This window comes from Lichenostomus cassidix, chromosome 1 (genome assembly GCF_008360975.1).
Source record: "Lichenostomus cassidix isolate B80296 chromosome 1, HeHo_3.0, whole genome shotgun sequence".
Classification (NCBI taxonomy): Eukaryota; Metazoa; Chordata; class Aves; order Passeriformes; family Meliphagidae; genus Lichenostomus; species Lichenostomus cassidix.
Window position 1 is genome coordinate 59,670,933 of NC_139479.1, and position 22,868 is coordinate 59,693,800.

Sequence of the window (22,868 nt, forward strand, 5' to 3'; positions counted from 1 at the left end):
TTCTTTTTTCTTTTTTTTTTAAAGTGCTTTATAATGCTGTACCTTGAATGCCATGTGAAAATGGAAATGAGATGCAATTAAGAGACCTGGTGTAATCTGTGTTTATAAAGATTCTGTCATTACCAAATACCACTCTTCCTCATGGCATTTTCTGTATCACAGTCTTGCCTCAGCTTTCATTTAGGTTATCTCTGTGACCACAAGTGCTAAGAACATGTATCTGAACATAAAAGCTTCCAGAATCTCAATACTAGTCTGTAGAATATATTTGTCATCAGATATGTTTGAAGATAAATGTTAAATGCGCAACAATGCCCCAGCTTTGTTAATGAACATTAAAAATATGAATTAAGCATAATTTACTTTTCCTAATGGGTACATTAAAAGTAAACATCTGTCTGCAGACATATTCAGACATAGATCATGAAAAATCTTGAACATAAGAATCATCAGCATTTTGAATCTCTGCTACCTAAGCAATCCAGATCCCATAGACCTTAAACTGCAAATACTTACCAAGCCATCAAGTATTTTAGCTAAAGGTTTATATAGAAAGGATTAAAATAAGGTCTCAAAGCAGAGACTGTGCCTGTGCAGCACAGGTGAGGATTTGCAATTTCAGTGTCCAAGCCTCTTGGTCTATACAGACAACATGTATTTGTGCACACTGGGCTTGAACACAATGCACCGATTCCTCTCTAGATTTACAGATTTAGGACCAGACTTTCTTTTTGCTGTGTAACTATCCGTCTTACCAGCCTTATAAAACAATACTAGCAAATATACTTCTCAGTGTCATAGTACACCTTAGTACCAAAGAAGGTGGGATAATCAGATTTACAGAGATTTGCTTCTCACTGCTTAAATAAGTGCATTAATAACTTTTTTTAATGCTATTATGATAATACCTCTCTACTTTTTTTATATACTTATACCTGCGTGAATTACAGGAGATACCAAAATGTTTTTTATAAATACTAATCTTTAAAGGAAGAGCTGTTTTGTTATATTTAACTCCCCCAACATTTTTTTAAAAATTCAGAGCAAAAACACCAATCACCGATATCTATGTAGAATACATAAGAGGAAATGTTACTCAAGACATGAAATCCAATACTGGCTAGAATAAAATAAGGATCCCTTTTCACTCTGTTTTCTCAAACTCTGTTAGCCTAATCAGAGCAGACAGAGAGGCCACATAAGGTTATGTCTTGCTCACAGCATATTCTGTGGTCAGACTCTTGTGAATTTTGGAGGTGAAGCCCTGAGACTTCCAGAGCTAATGGTTTTGCCTTCCTTCCCCTTTGCACGCCTAAGCCAGCATTTTTCTCCTGCCAAAATCACTCACCTGTTCCTGCAGGACTTTAAGCATTGCTTGTGTATGCGTTTGCTCTTCCTTCGCTTGCTCCAGTTCAGATTTTTTGTTATTTAATTCTTCCTGTATGCTCAGCAATTGCTGCACAAACAAAAGAAGTTTCTGGTTAGCATTGTCTGGATCCAAAGCAGTTTAAAATCCCCAGTTTGATAAATCCTCATTTCAAACAATGTTTTGCAGTCTGCTCCTACTTTTATTATTGCTGCATAATCTGCTGTGTCTAAATGGACCAGGGGTAAATTATTTTCATCTGCATCTCCTTCTGCAGCAGTGCTCCACAAGTAATGCATTTGTTAATGTGCATTAAGCTATTTGTTACATTAAAGTAGAAACTCCTGGTACAGTATATCACCCACAGAGTGACTGTCACATTCATCTGAACAAAAATCTTATTTGTAGAAGTATATGCGACGGTTTTAATAATACTGGGGTAAACATTATGGTACATAAATAATTTAAAAGCACAGCCCTTTAATGTAATTAGTCACTGGCCCACAGCCATTTTCATTCTATGCAAAGCAATATTCTGGAAAGCTTTCAGACTGACTTGCCAAGAAGACAAAAGCTTTTTCCTTTTTTTTTTTTTTTTTTTTTGTCTTGTGCTGCAGTATTTTATTAGATCAGGAAGACTGATGCCCTCCAATCAATATATCAGCCAGGAAGTCTGCTGATCTACTGTCAAAACAAAAAGCTATGACGAAAATCTATTTTTATGAAGAGAATTCTGGGATGAAGGAGCATATTTGAAAGCCCACATCCCCTGGTCTTGGCTAGCTTTAGATTCTGCATAGATTTATTGTGACTGTTAAGAGTAGGTCAGTAGATTTAATTAATTCTGAAATAGTCATATATTTTTGTATTGATGTGGAGAATGTTAGACACTGATGAAGAGCAAGAGCAGACAAACAGGCTAAGAAAAGACTTTATGGTGTTTTCCCCTAGTGAACAAGAAAGGAAACTATGATTTTCTGGGGCAACATATTGCTTTTAAGCACATTCCATTTTAAGGACTAATTGAACTACTAATTGCTTTACTAACATGCATTACTGATCTAACCATGTACCTGTATCTAAAGCTTAGTTTATGGCTGTGCTTAGGGCTGGTGACTGACTCAAATTGATGTTGCAGGTGTTCAGCATCTTGGTAAGTCACAGAGAACAAACCTAGAAAAAGTCTTGGCCTTGTTCCACTGCACCGGAAGTCCCAGGCATCAAAGGACATGGTGTCAGCATTGTTTTCAGAGTGAGTTGGAAACAGATGACATTTCAGGGACTGGTGGAGTTATTGGTAGTGTATTTCTGTTGTAAGTGAACATCAGCATGATGGATTAATTCAGCCACTGAAGTAAAAATACACGTGGGTATATGTCTGATTATATCTCACACACTCTACAGTCCAGCTGGGTTGGTTAGCTTTTTGATGGATCATGCCGCCTGGAGTGTTCCCTGGGAGCCTTCAAGAGACATTCTGGTATGTGTTTTCACTCTACCACAGCACAAGAACATTTCAAATCTCAAGATTTTTCCATGAAATAGCTAGGTCTCTTCCACTGAGGCTCATGCCCAACCAGCTTCTCTGTGGGAAGCTCTGCTTTGGCATTTCTTGACCAGGGATGTGTTCATCTTGCCTGTTGGGTACTACTTCCTACATTTTCAGAAGATACACTGGATTTGTGTACACTGCCATAGGTCACACACTGACACACTTGCAGGTTCCTGTGCAGAAAGGAGCATTTAGTCATCCCATCTAAGCTTATATTATAACATATCATAAAGTTTCCGCTAGGACAGCTCTAGCTGATGTCTGCAATTTAAAAAGAATGGACTCCAGTTCTCAGAAGAGAAGCAGACAACACAAAATACACAGAAAGATGCCATAAGTCCTCTCAAGGTCACTAGCTGAAACACCCAAGGTTTGACAAGCAGACTGTCACCTAATAGCAGCTGGTGAGATGTCCTCTTCTTTGCAGCTACAACTTGTTCGACCTCACACAAGTGAACATGCTATGAGAAACGAATCTTTGCCCCCACTTCAGAGTCTTCTTGGAGCAGTTATATCTCACCAGTGTGGCCAGACTCTACCTTCATCCTGGTTCAGAGACTTTTACTCCACCTTCTGGGAGAAACTCCACAGGCTGTCCTTCTGAACAACATAAGCTCAAATCTGGAAGATCCCAAGTGAGTTTTCAGTTCATCCTGCCCTTAAAAAAATCTTTCACTACTGAATGACTGTTACAAAGAGGAAACCAAGATTGACTCTTGGGTTGAACTTGTTTACACAACTGAACTGAAACCTCCTTCCCCATCCCACCCACCCCCTCGCCATGGTTCTTCCATGGCCACGTTTTACATATTGTGGATCAGCTCACAAACTTCCGCTGTTTTATTTTCACATCTCCCACTGTGATTTCCCTCTGTGATTTAGTCTAATTATATACCTCTTCCTTTGATCCCGACTTTTCCTGTTTTGCGTTTAAGGCAATTTTTCCAAAACTGTCCGAGCATGGGAGGAATTGGTGTGGAAGACACTGAGAGCAAGAGAGAGAGGGAGGGAGATGTGATGCTCTGCATCTTTGTACTTGGCTCTGGACCAGCAGGGAACAGGACTCCCAGGAAAATATCCAACATTCTCAGTTTCCCTGGGGTAAAAGAGTGTGCATTCTCATCAGAGTATGAGCTACAAAGCACTTGATATGAGATAAAACCTTCCAGCAGTCTTAGTGGTTAAACTGTCAACTACTGAAGGCTTACTGTGTGTGCATAGGCTCAGACTTTCAAAGACAGTAAATGTGTCCTATTTTCACAGGGGTGGAAAGCAGAGTAACTGTAACTAAATATCCCATTCCCAGTCATACATAGGGTTTTTCATTCACAGGAATGGGACCTTGCCATTCAACCTCCAAAGATGTCAAAATTATTTAAAATTTGGAACCATCCCTTGGGGGTTTAACTTTCTTTTTCTCTCCCTCATATTCATTTCTAAAAGCTCCAGAACCTGCTAATTTTGCATGGGTCAGGTTTAGATATTTCTTTGTCCTGAGTGGTTGATGCGTCCACCAAGAAGTTGTAACAAGGAGTTATACCTGCCAAAAACTGTATTTTTCACTTCTAGTCTCATTTTGGAAAATGAAGAAATAAATCTGACTGAAAAAAAAAATCAGCCTAAGACAGATGAACAGCCTGAAAAATTTAGCACAAACACATGATGTTTGGCAAAGTTAGAAGCAAATGGGAAACGTATCTTACACTGGCAGGAATGAGACAAGTTTCATAACAGGGACTGCTGTCATGCCTGCTTATAAACAGACAGTCTTTCCATAAAGATTATAATGAATGATGCCAAGATGAAGGTATTAATTATTCAGAATTACTTTGGTTTTCACACATATATGTGCTTATTAAAAATTGATCCTATAGATATTTCTTCTGCCCTTCAAATTTCTTGCAAGTATATACTACAATCAATCAAAATAAAATAATATTCTTGGTTTTAATGATTATGCTCTCTGATACTGTTCCACCTGCTTTGCATCTCACACAGCCTTTCTGCCAGAATTACTCTGCATAGGAAACCCACCTACCACACACAGCTATGGCCACCACAGCTATACAAGTGTCAGTTCTTTCAATCTTGTCTCACATCTCTGGCCATCCCCAGCTTTGTGACACAGCCATGGCATTCAGACAGCAGATCCCCTGTTTTATCAGGCAAAGGACTGATTTCCTGGCTAAACAGCCAGGAAATAGCTGGCTCCTATTTCTGTTTTCTTCCATGTCCTCACTGTGAAGTTCTTTGGGTCTGTGAGGTGCCCTGCATGTTATGCAAGCGTCTTTTCCCTGAGCCAAAATCCAAGTGGCAGGAAGCAGGAAAGCACGTCACAGAGCTCATCACAGCTCTGATGATCCTGGAGAGAGACACCTGCAGAGCTCCACCAGGAGCAGTCTGGAAGCCCAGCTGGTCTGTGTGCAACCAAAAGTATTTGTCACCATGGCTGCCAGCTTGACCCTGGGAGATGAAGCTGTGCAGTAGGACTGAATCAGAGTGGTTGGCATCACTGATTTTGGTAGACCCCCCCAAAAAAAACGCAAGACAGAGTTTCCAGTGGCAACTATGGAACTGCTCTGTGTAGAAATGGTAGATATCACTCTCCTGTGTTAAGCTTCCTTCATTCATGAGGAACAGATCCTCCCTGTACATAAGAAGCGGGTAGCTAATTTCATTATGTGGGGCGGAAGAGGGTGTGTGTTTTATTTTGATTTTTTTTCACACATTCCCACCTCCAATGCTGAATCCCTGCCAGAGACAGTTCAGTACCACCCATATTGCACAGATCTCAAAAGCGCAGACAGAAAATTACCATCTTAAACCAATCTTCACAGCTTCTGAAACATTAAATATAGATGGCATTATTGAAGCCAGCTGAATTACTCAGGCTGTGTACAATGCAGTGCCAGTGTGGCCAAGAATGCTAACAGCTGAACAGCACACAGCCTTGGAATATATGAGAAGTCCTAAAGGGAAAGTAATGGCTAGCTGTTGTTTAGCACTGTGCAGCCATGAAATAACTCCTTTTCTTTACTCTCCTCCTCCTTGCCCACAGTTCTTCATTGCTCCCCAAAAGGCAGTGTGCATTCTAATGTGAATTATGGACATATCTAGAAATGTGGTTGCATCCCAAGCCCAGTAGGACAGACAACGATCCCATAAGGAAAGCATGATTTCCAGCATGAAACCATCAACTTTGCATGCTAAGAAAAGGGAGGCAGATCACAGGTGACTGCAGGGCTTGAGGCTGTACTTAGGATGCTATAAGGCTGAGAGAATAATGAAAAAGGAAAACCAGCATTTGCCACAAGTTTAGCAGTTATATTGCTGAATGGTCCTGCCCCTGCTATTTTGTTTATGATTTTCTCTACAGCTGCTTAGAATGAAGTATGAAAAAGTTATGAAGACCTTAAAGAAAGGGCAATAAAGAGGAGCAGACAAAAGAACACCTCTGGGATGGCAGTGCTGATGTCAATCACAGGTTGTGCAGTTTCAGCAAACCCAGCCTGTTCAGCAACAGGAAGGAGGCACAGATTCCCCTATTTATGGAGTAGCTGCAGAGTGTCCAGAAATGATCTGTGGCAAACATCTCTGAAATTAGTCCATCAGTCAAAGAGGGATGCTCTTACACAGCTTAACTGAGCCAACACAGATGAATGTTTGGCTTCAACATCCTGTGAACTCAGGCAAACTGAATTCTCCTGCCCATATAATGTGTAGGAGAAACGTATTTATGCTACTCTCCACTGACTACCTATAGGAAATACATCCCCATACAGGAAAAATGGATTCATTAGGTGTCTAAAAGGAAGGTGAAACTCATGTATCTCAAATAGACAGGCTGCATCCCAACGATTGCAAATTTTTTCAGTCCCAATGAAACCAAGGCATGCATGTAAAACGGTAGCCCTGGGAAGCAGTTCTCACTTGTTCAAAAGTGAAGCCCTTTCCCCTAGACTACACTAGAATGAGAGATCTGGAAAGTATGAAATCACAAACATTCAAATGACTGCAGAGTTCACCTAAAAAATAAAGCACTCAATTAAGATAGCAATTTCCAAGATTTTATTAAATTTTTTCTTTCCCCCAAATTTTAACCCTGTTCTTTCTTTTCTAACTTTATTTTATATAGAGAAAAAGAAGTTAAGAGTTTGCCAAATGGAAAATGACAAAAATCTCAAGGAAATGAACACTTCAAAATTCTTAGAAGCAGTTCACAAATACAGAGGGGAAGGACAGTAAATATTTCCTTTCAGAATCTTCCTTAGGTAGGAGGAAAAGGAAGAATGAATTAAAATGAAATCAATCAATTGCAAAATGAAAATACAAATCCCTCTCCCAGTACTCCCATGGACTGTCTGGAAGAGTGTCTTTCTCTTTCTGCAAGACAGACAAGATTTCATATCACAAATGGCCAGCACATGGCAGGCTTGAATAATGAGAAAGTGACTTCCCAGCTGAGCAAATATGCATTAGTAACAAGACGCTGATGAGGCCTGACAAATCACCAAGGAAACAGAAGAATGTGAAAGACAAGTCAAAGAAGCTTTAGAAATGAGCCCTCAAGGAAGTTAGCCATGTTGCAGCAAGGCATTATTAAAATAAAGAGTATGACTGTGGGCTTGGTTTTTTTTAAGGGATTAAAAAGAAATACATTGTAATAATGCGGTGTTTTTCATCCCTGCCAGCTCTCAGGGATGGCTGTGTCTCTGGCTGTATGGATGGCATTATTTGGATGGATCAAGGGGTTTGCAGTGATGAAAGAGGACTGGTGAAGAGCTGCACGTGGAGGAACAGCCCACCTCCTGCTTGATGGGCATTCAACACCAAAGTGAGTTTTCCTGGTTCTCTGCCCAGAGGCAAACACCATGCTGGACATGTTTGCTCCACAGGCCAACCACCTTGGAGGGGCCATGGAGCTGGACACACACCTGATGGGTGAGTGCTGGCATGGCACTAAAGAAGAAATCTGTCCAGCTGCTTCCTTAGGCATGTGTTTGCCATGCTTCCCTTCCCCTGCTATTAGACTGACTCCAGAGGTCCTACAGCTCTACAAGGCGCAGAGTAGTTGCAGGCAAGCCTGTATCTTAAGAAATAAGCCAAAAGAGAAAACAGACAGATGGACACAGACACACTGAAACTGCCTATGGGGAGGTTACAGAGGAGGTTGAGGCAGGCTTTTCTTGAGAAAGGATTGAGGACAAATAGACACATTCAGCAAGAAACATTTTTATTACATGTAAGGAAGATATTCCACAGTGAGGGTGACCACCCTCTTGAATAAGAGAAGCTGTGGATTCTCCACCCTTGGGAGACCATAGCTGGACAAGATCCTGAACAAAACTGAGACAACTCCAGAGATGCCTGTTTTGCGCAGAGATGTACAGGACCTCCAGATGTACCTTTTGACTTCAGTTTTTCTAGGATTCTAGAGAATAGCTGATATATATGAGACAATTAGCTCTCAATTTCTTTTGTTTATAAGAGGCTTAGCAATTCAGCCTTAGCAGCTACAAGAGGCAGTGTTAAGGGTTGGACAGCAGAGGAAAGGAGAACATGGGTGGTGCAATGAATGGTTTTAAGAAACAGTCTACAGCTCCTCTGCCAAGTAATTTTCAGTCAGCTATGGACTTTTGCAGCAAATGAAGAAAAGACCAAGTCCTTAGGAACCTTACAGAATCAATCCCTCCTCTCAGAATTCTGAGATTTCTCTCAGAATCTTTAAATTTACTAATAAGACACTTAGCACTATAGCATCAGGGATCCCTCTCCGGGATCTGAGTTTTACAGAAAATTACACAAGGCCTGCAAAGGGGAGAAGTCTGACCAAAGCCCATTGCATCTCATCAAAAAAGCTCCCTCCTACCTTTGCTAAATGAGGTGACTGGAATATTATATAGCCCTCGACTTTACTGACAGCAGTATCAGATCTGTCCTACAAGGCATCAAGTTGGCACCTTGCATGATGCACAGTCAAAAGAATTCATGGTCATCAAGTCATAACATCTTCATCTTCTCCAGCTTTTTACCTGTACTGTCCATTGTCCATTTACCTGTACTGTCCATTGATAACTCCTCACCAGTTAATGGCACTTGAGCAGTGTGATCCCATCTCTTCTTTCATGGGACTGAAAATGAGCACGATACAGCATGCCTTTTCTTGACAAACCAAATTAGATCTCTTAAATTTTGATTTTCTATTCAAGAAAAAATATTTTATTTATTTTGAATTAGAATAAAAATTTAATTAGGAGAACGATATTATGGAAGAGAATCAATTTACCCAGTGTAATTTCCACTGAAACACATTCCTAGTAATAGAAACAGAGTTCCTAGCACTGATAGTATCAAACACATTTGGAAACTCTAATCAGCAAACCAATGCTAGTATTTAGGATCTTTTAAAAATTCATGTAAGATCACTGGACTGTAAAACATGTAAGATTTGTCCTTCACCACCACTACACAGGCATGTTAATGAAGATATTAGTTGATTTATTTCATACTTTAAATAAAATGTGTGCACCCAATTATTTCTCTATGAAGGGTTTATTCTTGCTGCCAATCTCAGTCTAGCCTTACCAGCACTAGCAGGCAAAAAGATGCTACCCTCCTCCATCTTACCACTAGAACAGCTGTCAGGAATATGGTGCTTAAAGTATCTGTGGGGCTTATTTACACTCCCCTAATATTATTGAAGTGGTGGTTGCAGAAGTGGGAAATCAAAGACTACTTTCAATAAAGAAAGGTTGTTAAACAGAGAAGAGAACCCATTTGGCTTGTCTGAGATCTGGTAAATAAATAGCACTTAATTGCCAGCTGCTCCTTTTTTTTTTAATATAATCAGAAAGAGTAACTGTTTTCTGGAAATTTAAACACAGTAGAACTGTACAGAGCCCCGGCAAGAAGAAGAGAACAAAGATAACACTTATGGGAATGTTTGTCTCTCTCTTGGGACATGCCATATTTCTTGGCCAGTTTTTAAATGTCAGCCACTGGGAGAGAGAAGGGAGAGGCCTGGAAGTGAACATCTTGATATTGGGTTCAGTCTCTCACACTTAACTTTTATCCATTCCTTGAAGGTTATCAATTTTGCAATTACTACTCCAGTGTCACTTTCACAGAAAAAAAGAAAGATCTAACTGGAATTCATACTGCAAGCGTAGCAATTAAAAACATTTCCAACGTAATTATTCTGGCCTGTTTACTCACAAGGTAAAAAGCAAATAAAAGGGATATATTTTTTTATGTCGTATATTTACTCTTCTTTATTGCTGCTTTGGAGAAGAATCAGTTTGTATTTGTGCATAAGTACATTGGGTGGGTTGTATGCTGAATAGATGCTTGGTGAGCAAGAGGTAGATGGAATAAAAAAAAGACTACAAATCTCCTCTGCACTTAGGCTGTGTTAATAAATACAGCCATAGCATGCTCCATCTATTCAACAGTGATCTTAATTTCAGCACTAAACTGCTACTAGAACCTGTATCTTTAAAGGTATATCATTGTTATAATGGCCATGGCACTCACAGCACCAGATTTCAGCAATTTTCAGCCACCAGTACCTCTGTCTGTGACTTCTGACATTTCAGAAAGTTTGTATGTGACAGAAAGGAATGGCTGTGACAGTTAACAACACGTGTGAGGGATCTGAGAGCTGCAGACCTCAATGCCAGCTGAGGCTTATTGGAACTTAATAGGTGGTAGATTGGTTAAAAGATTGATGAGGAAAAAAAGCCTCACGATGCCCTACCCTGCTGTCTGTTGCAACCTCCTGCACAGAAATGTTCTTTTTGTCCCTGCTCCCACTGAAAGAGTGTGGATGATGGGAATAGTCAGTTCTTTTACTACTTGTATGAGAAAAAACTATGAAAAAAGGGAAGGAAAGACCTGAGTAGTGCCATCTTTGCTTGTAGAAAATAAAATCTGCTGGCTCCACCTGAAAATTGATTGGCTCTGCTCCAATGGCTGGGAATGGTAGAAATCCAATTAATTCCAAAGGCAGCATAGTGAGGCCAGCACTAGTTACCTCTGGCTTTTCTACTCAGAAGAGTTACTATATTTTAGTGCTACATGGTCTTGCTGAAAAAGCTGATAGATGCCTCTTGTGACACCTCAGTTAGACAAAAGGGTTGTAATCTGTCTCCCAGTGATGGTACTGTGGAAAAGGTGTGCTCCCCACAGTCCGCACCACCAAATATGTACCCCAACCACCCTTCTTGGAGGGAGCAAAGAGTGTAAGGAGGGAGCTGCAGTGCACTCCAGCATTCCTAGCCTCCCAACCACAAAAGTGAGGCACATGACACACCAAACAGTCCTACCCTGGATGAACATTGAAAGCCTGGAATGAGGTTTAGGCTGGATATTACGAAAAGTTCCTCCACCAAAAGGGTTGTCAAGAATTGGAACGAGATGCCCAGGGAAGTGGTGGGGTCACCATCCCTGGAGGGATTTAAAAGGTTTGTAGATGCGGCGCTTAAGGACATGGCTTAGTGGTGGGCTGGGCAATACTGGGCTAATTGCTGGATTTGATGTTCTCAAAGGTCCTTTCCAACCGAAATGATTCTCTGATTTTATGGTTGCTAGTCATCTGGCATTTATCAGAGCCCTTTAGACAGGGTGTATCAGTCTCAGATGCGTGTGCTATTTATTTTACATGCTAAATGATTAGTAAACTGCAAAAGACAGTCCTCAGTAGGTAGAAAATGTCAGGAGCAATGCGGCCTTTGCAGAAAGACCTTGAGTTGCATATTGAACAGCAAGGACAGGAAGGTATTGAATAGGTGGTGATTAACTGTGTGCTCTCTGCCTGCAGCACTGAATGGGGAAGGGTCTCTGAGGTATACAAAGCAAAATGCACAGGCAGTGGTTCTGGCAGCTCCTGGTTTTTGAGTGTTCAGGATCACAATCTGCATTGCAATTCACATTAAACTGGTATTGTCTGGGGAGAAAAAGAAGACAAGAAGAAAGTGGACTTTCATCACACAGCATCGGAGCGACACCCATGTGGGTCATCAGCAGGGCCAGAATATGTTCAGTCTCCTCCTGAGGCATGCCGAGCTGAGCTGGTGACACCCACAGCAGTGTATCAGCCTTTATGTCAGCCCTACACCCACCACACACGCCTGTTCCTTCTGTTGTTGCTTTCCAGCTCCAGGACTAATTTCCAGCGGCACTGCGGTGCATCCCCTGCTGATGCAATAACCCTATGGCTGGCCTTTGATGCACCACTGCCAGTGAGGGGAGCCTGTGCTGTCACTGTGTGTCAGGAGCATGATCCTAAGCCCAGACAGAGAATCAGGCCCCTCAGGGCATGGGGGCAATGAGTGCCTCTTAAATGTCTCAGATACACCCCAGAATGTGCAGTAGCAGAACTGTAGGCACTTGTATACACTTTCTGGACGTATAGATGGAAGCATGATTTATATGGGGATTTGCGGACGACACCCTCGCCTCCAGGAGCTTAAATTCAGCCCCTCATGCTTGGGGAGTTATGAGAGGAAAGAACATTATCCTACATGTACATGATGCAGTGAAGCACCATGCAGAATGACCAGCCCACTGGCAAATGCATCAGCTCAGGAATCAGCACAGCTATACAAGCACAACCCATACCTTGGCCAGTTAAGCCTGAGAAAAAAGGTAGAGCTAACTAGTTAAATTACAGCCATGCTAAAGGAGGTGTGCTCTGTAGACTCAGGACTAACTTGAGGCTTAAAACATTTCACTGGCTGTGCTATGGAAGTGGTTCGTGAACAAACCTGGATGACCAGTGAAAACCTAACATTTACTCGAACACATGCTAATGAGTGCCATCTCCTGTGTGGCAAAGTGACATTTTTTTCAAAGGGCTGCTCACACTTCCAATTTCAGACAGATTGTATAAAAGATCTGGAAAACATATTAATTCCACAGAGACAGACTCACTGTCAAATTCTGAGCCTTTGTTTCAAAGCATAAAGGTGGCAAGTGCATTTCTTCAGGAATTATATTTGATGGACAATGTACAATAAAAGTATATTTTTCATGCTTTGTTCTTGAAATGACTGCAAGATTTTGTGGAGGATTTTTTTTCAAAAGAATTCTGCTTGCTATTCCATGTGGACTGTGCTAAACTAAATGGTTAAAATTTGGAAAAATTACATACCCACTGAAAATTGAGCCTTAAAATTTCAAGCATTAAGCAACACTACTAGGTGATATTTTCTGTATTATCTATAGTTATGTATCTGGTAAAACATTTCAGACAGAGAGACAAGATTAAAAAAAATTCTTACAGCTGGGCTGTGAAGTGTTGCAAAAATAGTTACAACTAAAACATCCTTTCTTTTGATCGCAGACTTTTTTAGAGAGTGCCAAACACGGCTGGAAAAAGAGCCATTCAAAAAGTGATCTTCTTGGTACGTGCATTCTCATATAGAAATAAATTGAAGGCAATACCACCTATGCAGCAGTGACAAGTTAATTCAATTTCCATCTCAAAATCAGGTAAAGTGTATCTCATTTGTTACCATGGATACAAGACATTATTTCCATTTGTTTGAGATCTCACAGTGGGTATGAAATTAAACTGTGACACAGTTTTACGGAGGAAGTTGACTAAAACCCCCATAAGTTCAATGTCATTAGTCCAAAGGATTTTCTTTTTTTAGACACAGCAAATAAGGAGGTTGCTACTACTGCCCATAAGGTACACTTCATAAGGAACATCTGTGTGATTTTCCTGATGCTACTTTGGATCAGTGGGAGTGATGAAAGAGAAAATAAACATTCATTTCATCAGTCCTGCAAATATAGGGAAAAATCATGAAAAACATCCAGATGGTAGAAGTATATTAAAAATACATTGGTGTTGTGTTATTTGCTATTGTTTGGCACCAAATATGTTTACAAAAGAATGTCTTGATTCTGAAAATGCATCCAATTTTTCTCAGATATGTCCGCTTTTCAGGCTGCAGCTCAAATCACTTGTTCTGTAGTTTTCAGAGTTAGAAGAAGTATATGAAAAGGTGGGGGAGAATGAAGAGAAAAGAAGAAGGAAAAATATGTTTTTTAATGCTGACATATATGAAGGGTTCAGGAATTCAGTGGCATTCAGTTTACCTTGTCTGAAATTAAATTTAATTTATACAAAAGGATAAAAGGGAATACAGGTCTTCTTGTTAAATTATTTATACCCAAGTCCTGGATATATATTAAATATTTCATAGTGAGACTGATTTCCATAGATGCTGAGCACCTGCTACACTGATGGATTTCAGCTAAGGTTGTCATCTCTCAAAATTCACAAAACCAAGCTGAGATAAAACCGTGTCTACCTAAATCAAAGGTTTATTTCTACATATTCATGCATTAACTGCATGAAAATCACAAAGGTTATGGGATGTCATGACTATGGCTAATTACTGAAATCCAAAACCATCATCCAGCTACTTAACTGACTGATAATTTCCCACCAAATATTCTGAACTTCACCTCCCGTGCTTCTGTGTTGCTGCTCTCCTCAGCATATTGTCAGACTGGATTATCTGCAGTGTCTTCTCCAGCTCCTTGGGCCATCTCTAATTATATCCCATTGGGAGCAAGTAGGTCTGACCCCGAGATGGCAAACTAGAAAAATTGAGAACCTCAGAGCAAAACTGTCACGAACACAGAAACTCTCAGAGGAATAGGGACTACAGTGTCCATGGCCAGCTGAACAGAGAGATAAGTCACTCACTCTGTGTTATTGATTTGCATTATTAACATTTGCTTGAAGTTCAATAAAAATCTATTTATATTCTACAGACTTGATCATGCTTCATCCAGACCCCAGACAGAAAATTATAATAATGCCAAATGGGTGCTAGGGCTTCAGAATTTTTATTTAGTAGTATTTTATGCCTACTTTTCACTAATTTTAATGGAAAATTAGGGCCAAGATGAAATATAGCACAATCTTTACATATGGTGTTAAATTTAATAAAACCAGTGATATTTAAGTATCCATTTATACAAGGATAACATCATGAACAGACCTCAAGCTTATCTAAAGCATACAGAAACCTCAAGTATTTCTGATTAATTACTTAATTCTCAAGTCTGGGAAAGATTTTATTCCTGAATTATCAATTACCTATTTTCAATCTTTAAAGTATTTTGGTCAGGATTCTTCCACTATACAATAAATCACCCTGATTTTGTAAAACTGCAGCTTACAGGGCCTTATGCTGATACCACTATATGCATAAGGCTGTCTTGTGCTCTGTTATTGGGTGCCAATTGGGATTTGCAGACTTGCTGGATTCAGTGGCTGCCAGGACAGCCATGCAATCCCTAACCCAACAAGGCAGCTCACATGTAAATGAGTATCTCCTGGGTTTTGCCATACAAAAGCAGCTTAGTGCAGTCTGGAAGTACAACTTGTCTCCTTGTGGAATCTAAAAACCAGGGGTGACAGAAGAGTGCATGTGCTGCATCAGGGCATAGATGAAGGAAGCCAAATTAACCCCTGCAGTGCCATCTTGGGAAGCTCCACTCTAGCTGGGACCACAACCCTGTGCTCTGGTGAGCCACTGGCCTTATGTTCTGTCACATGCCAGCTGAACACAAGTGCCTGGGCAGGGAAGATGCTGCACACATGCATGCTGGGTGAGGGCTGCTTGTGTGTCAGTGTACATGTCAGACAAAGCAGTGGGAGCACTCTGGATGTGCTTGCCAAGACTCACCCAGCACAATGTCAGGAGCACACTAAAAAATAAGGGATAATAATTATGATAAACTGAAACCCCTTGCCCCCTCAGGGACACATTGCAGTTTCTCATTGACTGGTGTCAGGGAAAAAGCTTTTTTGCTGCACTAAACCACTTAAAAACTGTCTAAATGAAAAGGTTACATCCATGGGTCAGCATAAATGATAAAAGCTCAGGAAATAACACTGATATTGCTAACCATCTGCAAGTTAGGGAGGGTAGTCTGGACATGCTGGAGATGTCTCAGTCATCCTCAAACAAAAGCAGAAAAAAAGATGCAGATGAATGCAAATGAAGACACCGCAGAACATTGACTATGATACATTAGACAATTTTTTTTTTAACTTTTGTGCAGTACCGGCGCCAGTTGAATTAAGTGAGGAGAGGAAAACAGTAATTTGCTCCTAACTATCAAATGCATAAGGAGTTTTCTTGAATGATCAATGGGTTTGCAGTTTATTAATTCCTAAAATCACTATCCCTAAATATATCTCCAAATTCTCCTCCCTTTTCCCCCATCTGAAGTCCCTATGATTTTCTGAAAAGGAATCATGACCTTAATGAATAATAGTCTTGAGTACAGCACAGCCCCATGGCACCACTTTCCTGAAATAGAAGACCTGTTATTTTCTTCCTTAGCAATACCTGCTGCATGCCTTGCATTGTCTGCTGTAGGAACTGCAGCTGCTGGTCCTTCGTAAGGCTTTCTTCTGTTCTAAAGAGCTGTCCTTTCTCCTGCTTCAGGAGCTCCACTTCATTCCTGTAAGCATCCAGCTGCCACCGAAGACTATCGTTCTCTTCCTTTAGCGCATATGCTTGGGCGGCTAGAGCTAAGAGAAAATGAAAATGTGAAAAAATTGGTGAAATGGATTGTTTCTTTTCAAATAACACAGAGGACATTGTCTGGAGAGATGACAATACAGCTGAAAGCCAGTGAGACATTTCGGAGCTGAGACAAGACCCAGCAGAGCTGAAAATGATTAGGTTCTGGCAAAGATTGTTGCTGGGAGGTTATTTCCTGGGATGGAAGAAGCCATAAAGTGACCCTGGATAATTCAAATGCTACTTGCAATCTGGCTGCTAAATTTAGGCATGTATTTTAGGAAGAAACTGGCATGCAGTTCAAGGGCAAGGCACTCACCAACTTTACAACGTTTTCCCAGTGATGTTATAGGAACTGATACGGCCATTTAGTATTTATGCTAGCACGGTGGCCAGATGTTCCAATCAGGTCTGTGCTAAGGAATTTTCCCAATGCAAAGTTGCTGGATTTAGTCCCACGAGAGAGGAAACACAGAAATTTCTCTCCAGCCTTCATAGCAACAGTTATGAGGAACCATTTAGACAGAAAAATGATGTAATAGAATAAAATTATATAAAATGCAAATGATGAAAAAAAGTGTTGGCACTACAAGAACATTACTACATTAAAGGCATTGAAAGACACTTAAGTCATTTCCTTAGGAAGCTCCATTTGGCCCCTTTTCAATTTAGAATGGCATTTTTATTATCATAAATGATAGCAGGTGTTTGTGAAGAAATCGATTAGTATGCAGGGATGGAAATTACATTTGCCAAATGACTTGCACAGTCTGCAATATAAGCTAAAATTTGTGTAGCAAAAGGCAGAAGGCTATAAAGCATGTAGTAGGAACATTATTTATATAAATTATCTGAACATAAATACATATAGGGACGGGTGGCATTCGTTAATTAGGGATGTGGCTATCATCCTATAGAAGAACTCACTGCTGGTAATATTTATATTTGGCAGTAGCAGTGGTCATTTGGCCTAGGAAACTGCCATACTATGCTATTTTCCTTCTTGGAACCTGGTAACACAACAACATTACAGAGCAGCTGTAATTAAAAAACAACAATCTACTATAGCCAGTTCCATCAGCATTTGGTAACTGAAGCACATAACTGATTTACATTCCTGATTAAATGATTTCAGGCTTGGTATCACAGAGTTCTTTTTTGCCCACCTACAACAGCAATATGGTTAAACTGCAAATTACATGAAATTGTATATTAACTCCATTTAATACTAGGCACCTCTCGACTAGACCTTCCACAGATAAAGAGTCCCCTGTTCCCCATGATAACATGATTCAGCACATTTGTGAAATTATACCGGCACTTAGGTAGAATCACACAATATTTCATTAGCAATAAAAATGTTTTATTTTGGGTAGGACAAATCAACCTTGAACTCACACAATTTTTACTAATTTTAAAGTAGTACAAATGCATTATTCAAAATAAAGTATAGTCTGCTACTATTCAAATACAGACATAGGTTGGTTATTGTGCTTAATTTGGACATTTTACAGACTCTCTCTGCAAGATTTAGCAAGAGTTACAGTATTGTTACATCAAATTAAATTGTTCTGAAAAGCATGTAATCATCCTTCCATATCAAAATTTACCCTCAAGAAATTGCACTGATGAGTCCAATGGGCAAATAAGAGGATGAAATATTTTTTAGTTTTTATTTTTGTAAGAGCCAACAAGCTATAATTAAAAAAAGGATTAAAAAAAAAGAGGCCAAGCAAACAGAAACATCAGACCAAAAAAACCTCAAGTCAAAATTAAACAGCTTGTGTTGAAATGGACTTCTAAAGATGATTTAGTACAAGTTGTGCCTGTGTCTCACCATCCTTATCCTAAAATATTTATTCCTTACGTCCAATCTAGACCTGCCCTCTTTCAGTTTATAACTTTTTCCCCTTGTCCTGTCACTACAGCCCCTAGTGAAAAGTCTCTTTCATTTGTACTCTTTTACTTCTACCAATTAGACTCTCACAAAATTTATAGCTTTTTGGTTTTTTTAATGTAACACTAAATTCTAGCCAGAAACTGCCTATCATTCTGCTCCCTGACAACAGGAATAGAGACTGTCATGGATGCACTCAAATTTCTACAGTGGCTCAAGAGCTGTAGATCACCTGCTGCTCATCATCCATTCCAGCTCTTAAAAACCTTCTGGGAACTGCTGGACAAGTGGAGGGCATGAGGGCTGTGTATTTCCCCACTGAAATGCGGGTTCTGACCCAGATTCACCTGAGGTTCACATTGCCTTATCTGGAAAGGCTGCTTGACTATTTTCTGTATCTCACTGCAGCCTAACTGGAGAACTCCTTCTCTTTTTTGTACTCCTAGGTGAGTCCAGGCTATTAAGTGGAGCTACAGACAGCAAGAGATGTCTGCTACCGGGTCAGCAAAATAGGAGAAATGAAAAGGGCCACAACATCTCACAAAAGTAAGTAACCTGTACATGATGAACCTATTAGAGTTTAAAAAATAACTAATCCAAATGCAACAAGTCACAATATCTAGGAGCAGTGAAGGGAATTGTTCATTTACCCTATAGGAATGCAAAGCAGCATTTTTACTGTTAAAAAGCTCCAGAGATGCACTTCTGACTGCGATTATGTTATGTCATTACTTAAAAAAATTATATGTATTATATAATATTAAAACCTGTGTAACAATAACTACATTGCAGTGATACAATGAAGTTCCATCCAACGTTGGTGCCCTGTTCTTTTCTGCAGACAGCAGAAGACAAAGTCTGTGTCTGGCAGATGTGACAATCTATTTTAAGATAAAATGAAAACATCCCAAACCACCTAAAGTGAGAGAATAAGAATACAGGAGAGATATGTTTCTGATAGGCAGGATTCCCTTAGGTGTACAGTGCCTTATCAACATTATTATACACTTGGGTGATCATCTTAACCACTCAGAATAGAGCAAATAACAACAGCGTCCAAGGCAGAAATATGCTCTAAAATGAGGAAGATGCAACACATATAGTAACAGTGTAACAGAGTATTAAATGGCCACAAGCTTTTAAATGAATTAATTATAGATAAGAGCCCACAAACGACATGACATAAATTACAGGTTATATCCTTTGCTATTTAATTTAAAGCTACAAATAATCAATTCCTAACATGTGTGGACAGAATGGTTAACAGAAAAGGAGAATAAGTCAAAGAAAGATATCTGACAGACCCTGGGGTTTCCAGCTTATTCAACATTGGGTAACTGTTTTAAACAAAATCAGACATATTCTTCGTGTTGACCTAACATAACTATAATTTTAAGATATTTATGTGTTAGTAGGCCAAGATTAAAATAACTCTGAATTCAGATCAATGTCACTTTTGATTCCAAGCAAAATATCTATTCTATAAAAACATACTGTAATTTATTTAAAAATACATTTAATTTACAACAAATATATAATGATATGGGATTTACTATATTGGACATAGAGAAAGAAACTTCATTGAATATTTAATTAAAAATAGAGGGAAATTTTGGGAGAAAGAGAATCAGCATTTTTAAAAGTAATTTTTTTCAAAATTTGCATAAACTTTTGCTAGGAGTTCACTGACAAAGCTGATGAATGTAGTTTTAGTTGGAAAAAAACAAGTTTGCTCGTCTCATCTCAAGCCATTTTACATTTGGTAGTTCAGATACTCATCTACAAAATCCCTCTCTGAGGCACTCTAAAAAGCATCTTTGGATAAGAAGACAATGAATGCTGAAAGCATTTACAGAAGAACTATGTACAAGGAATCTTTATCAAAAGAAAGCTCTGACAACAATCCCAAATAGCTGCCTGTGCTGCAAGAAGAAGAAAATACTCCTACCTAAACAAACACAGCTGGAAAACAGCTCAATATTCACTTTACAGCATTCTCACTGAGGGATGCAAAATGATACCTGCCAGCCTCAGAGAAGCAGCTGAAAGAAGATTAGACATATATAAGTGAGGGAAACCTTTGCATTGATATTTCAGAGACTTCCAAGAGGTTAGTGTGATTTCTTTGTGCTGAGGCAGAAGTGCTATATTCAATTTGGCAACAGCCTCAGTGGCAAGATAGACTCCATTTAGTGGAACCAGACTAGATCCAAATCAAAAATACACCCTCTTTAATACAAGAAAGGACTGCTTCATTGGAAATCCACTGAAATCTAAGGACATATTCATCAATGGATGTCTCAGAAGAAACAAGCAGTTAACTTTATTTCTCTAGAGCATCTACCTTGGATAGTTAGGAGAGTGTGCTCTTTGTGACTAGCATTGATCTGTACCTCTTTATTTTCAGCTGGTACTCAGTGACTACATTTAACCTAATACATAGTAACACCCTCTGGATCAAAGCAGAGCAAGTCTTCACAGGTGACATGGGGTAATTGTAGTCTCTTATGGCCCACATCACATCATAGAGGCCAGGATGACATCCTAGCTGACATCCTACATCTCTGAATGTATTTATTTATTGAGGACATTAGGGAGAATTCAAAATTTTCTACCATTTCTACTAATGCACACCTGCACTGCTCATTTCTCATCAGATGATGCCCTAATAACATTACAGTTAATGTTAATGACAGTCTCCTAATTTGCATACTGAGGACACACTGAGTTGAAAAGCATTAGCAGTAGGTTATCTCGAGAGCCTGGAGGAATCTGAAAATATTATCTGAAAAACAAATGACAAACACTAAAAGCAATAACAGAAAACCTGATTTTCTGCCCAGGAAAATCAGGACCTAGGTAGATTTTCCATAGGTCCTCCTAGCAGAACTTTTCCTATTGTTTTTATTTCCTATAAATTCTTCTGTATTTGTATAGAAATCATAAAACTGAGAATGTCTGTGATGTTTGTCCAGACTTTTGGTCTGGCCTATTCAGCAGAATTTTTCAGTGTTTTTGAACTTTAGTTGCTGTTTTGATATAGCAAGGCAGATGAAAACAGAGAAAGAGCCCACTCCCAAACCTTCCTGCCACCTGAGTCCTACTAATGCCATTAACCTGATTTCCTGGCTTGAAAATAAGGGTTTAAATGATATAATGATCCTTTTGGCAACAGCAAAAAGAGTCAAAACATGTCAAAATAATGGATATTATGGTAATTTTTTTCATCACTCCCATTGCAGAGCATTTTCAATGGCAAAAAAGCCATCTTTCAAGACACAGCTACTTCTTCAAAGAGTTTTCAGCTTGAGGGACTGAACAAATGTGAGTGGAGAGAAATAATGACACAAAGTTCACAACTATAAATACAAACAATAAAAGTTATCCCTGGCCTCTAGCTAGCCTTCTTGTTTTTCAAATAGGTGAACTGTGAAGCAGTACAAGTAGGAAAAAATCAGCAAGGAAAAGTGTTTCTGGAGTATCTGGAAGGGCATGAACTGTGTTTTGATACTGTAGAAAACAGGATAAGTTATACAATAATGGCATTTGTCATTAGTAAGGAAGATGGTCTTTGCAGAAGTATATTGTAGATGGTTTTAGCAGATAGAGTGGTGACATCCCTGCTCATGGCAGGAGGGTTGGAACTAGAGCATCTTTAAGGTCCCTTCAAACCCAAACCATTCTGTAATTCTGTGATTATAAGTAGATGAGACCACTGGATTCTCATTCACTTTTACCCTCTAAGGCTCTGCTTAGTGCTCCAGCCCACTGGAAATTTAACTTTGTGCTAGAGTCTGAGGGTCACATGATGATCACTCAGGGGCAGGGTGTGAGTGATGGGATGCCAATCGGTAACCCCACCCTTTGGGATGTGTGGGAAGGTTGTGTTTGCAGGAGGTGGGCAAGGTGGGGGGAAGGAAGGCACAGCCGTCATTGCAGATGGCAAGCTGGAGTACCTCTTAGGTGAAGGGGCACACTGAGAAACTTGAGAGATGTTAGCCAACATCTCCATCACCAAGTGTCAAAGCTGATCCTTCTCTGCATTCTCCAAGAGCTTTCTGGAAGAGGAAGACTTGAAAGTACACCTTGGTCACCTTGAGGTATCTTCTTGAGCTCACTTTACAATGTCAGGATCCTGAGTCATTCAATATCTAAAGTGGTTTTGATCCATTGCCTTGAGCTCCTAGAGGACACTTGCTTTGCTTTACAGACAGTTACCAAATACCTGATCACCAGCATAAACAGTGCTCAGATGTCAATGACAAATGCATACAAATATGTCTGATATTAGCAGTTAAAAGCAACCTTGTTCCTATAATGCATTCTGCAACAAATACTTGTTCCATTGTTCTCCTTCATTCCTGCAAAAATAGGTTATGTCACTTTTTTTTTTTAAACACCCTTTGCTTAAAGCTTGAAAACAGCTAGCTAAGTATCCTGAATAAACTCTAGAAACAGAATTAAAATGGTATAAAAATAAATAATTTGGGGCAATTA

General features: G+C 39.6%; 1 protein-coding gene across 9 annotated transcripts in view; it reads right to left on the reverse strand.

The window, feature by feature from the left end:
• ENOX1 (ecto-NOX disulfide-thiol exchanger 1) overlaps positions 1 to 22,868 on the reverse strand; it is a 365,143-nt gene that overhangs the window by 26,356 nt on the left and 315,919 nt on the right. For all 9 annotated transcript variants that reach the window (XM_085059363.1, XM_085059338.1, XM_085059308.1 and 6 more), the window contains 2 exons: positions 16,298 to 16,482; positions 1,349 to 1,456 (listed from right to left, as the gene is read on the reverse strand). In XM_085059363.1, coding sequence (XP_084915489.1) covers positions 1,349 to 1,456; positions 16,298 to 16,482 — 293 coding nt within the window. The remainder of the gene's footprint in view (positions 1 to 1,348; positions 1,457 to 16,297; positions 16,483 to 22,868) is intronic.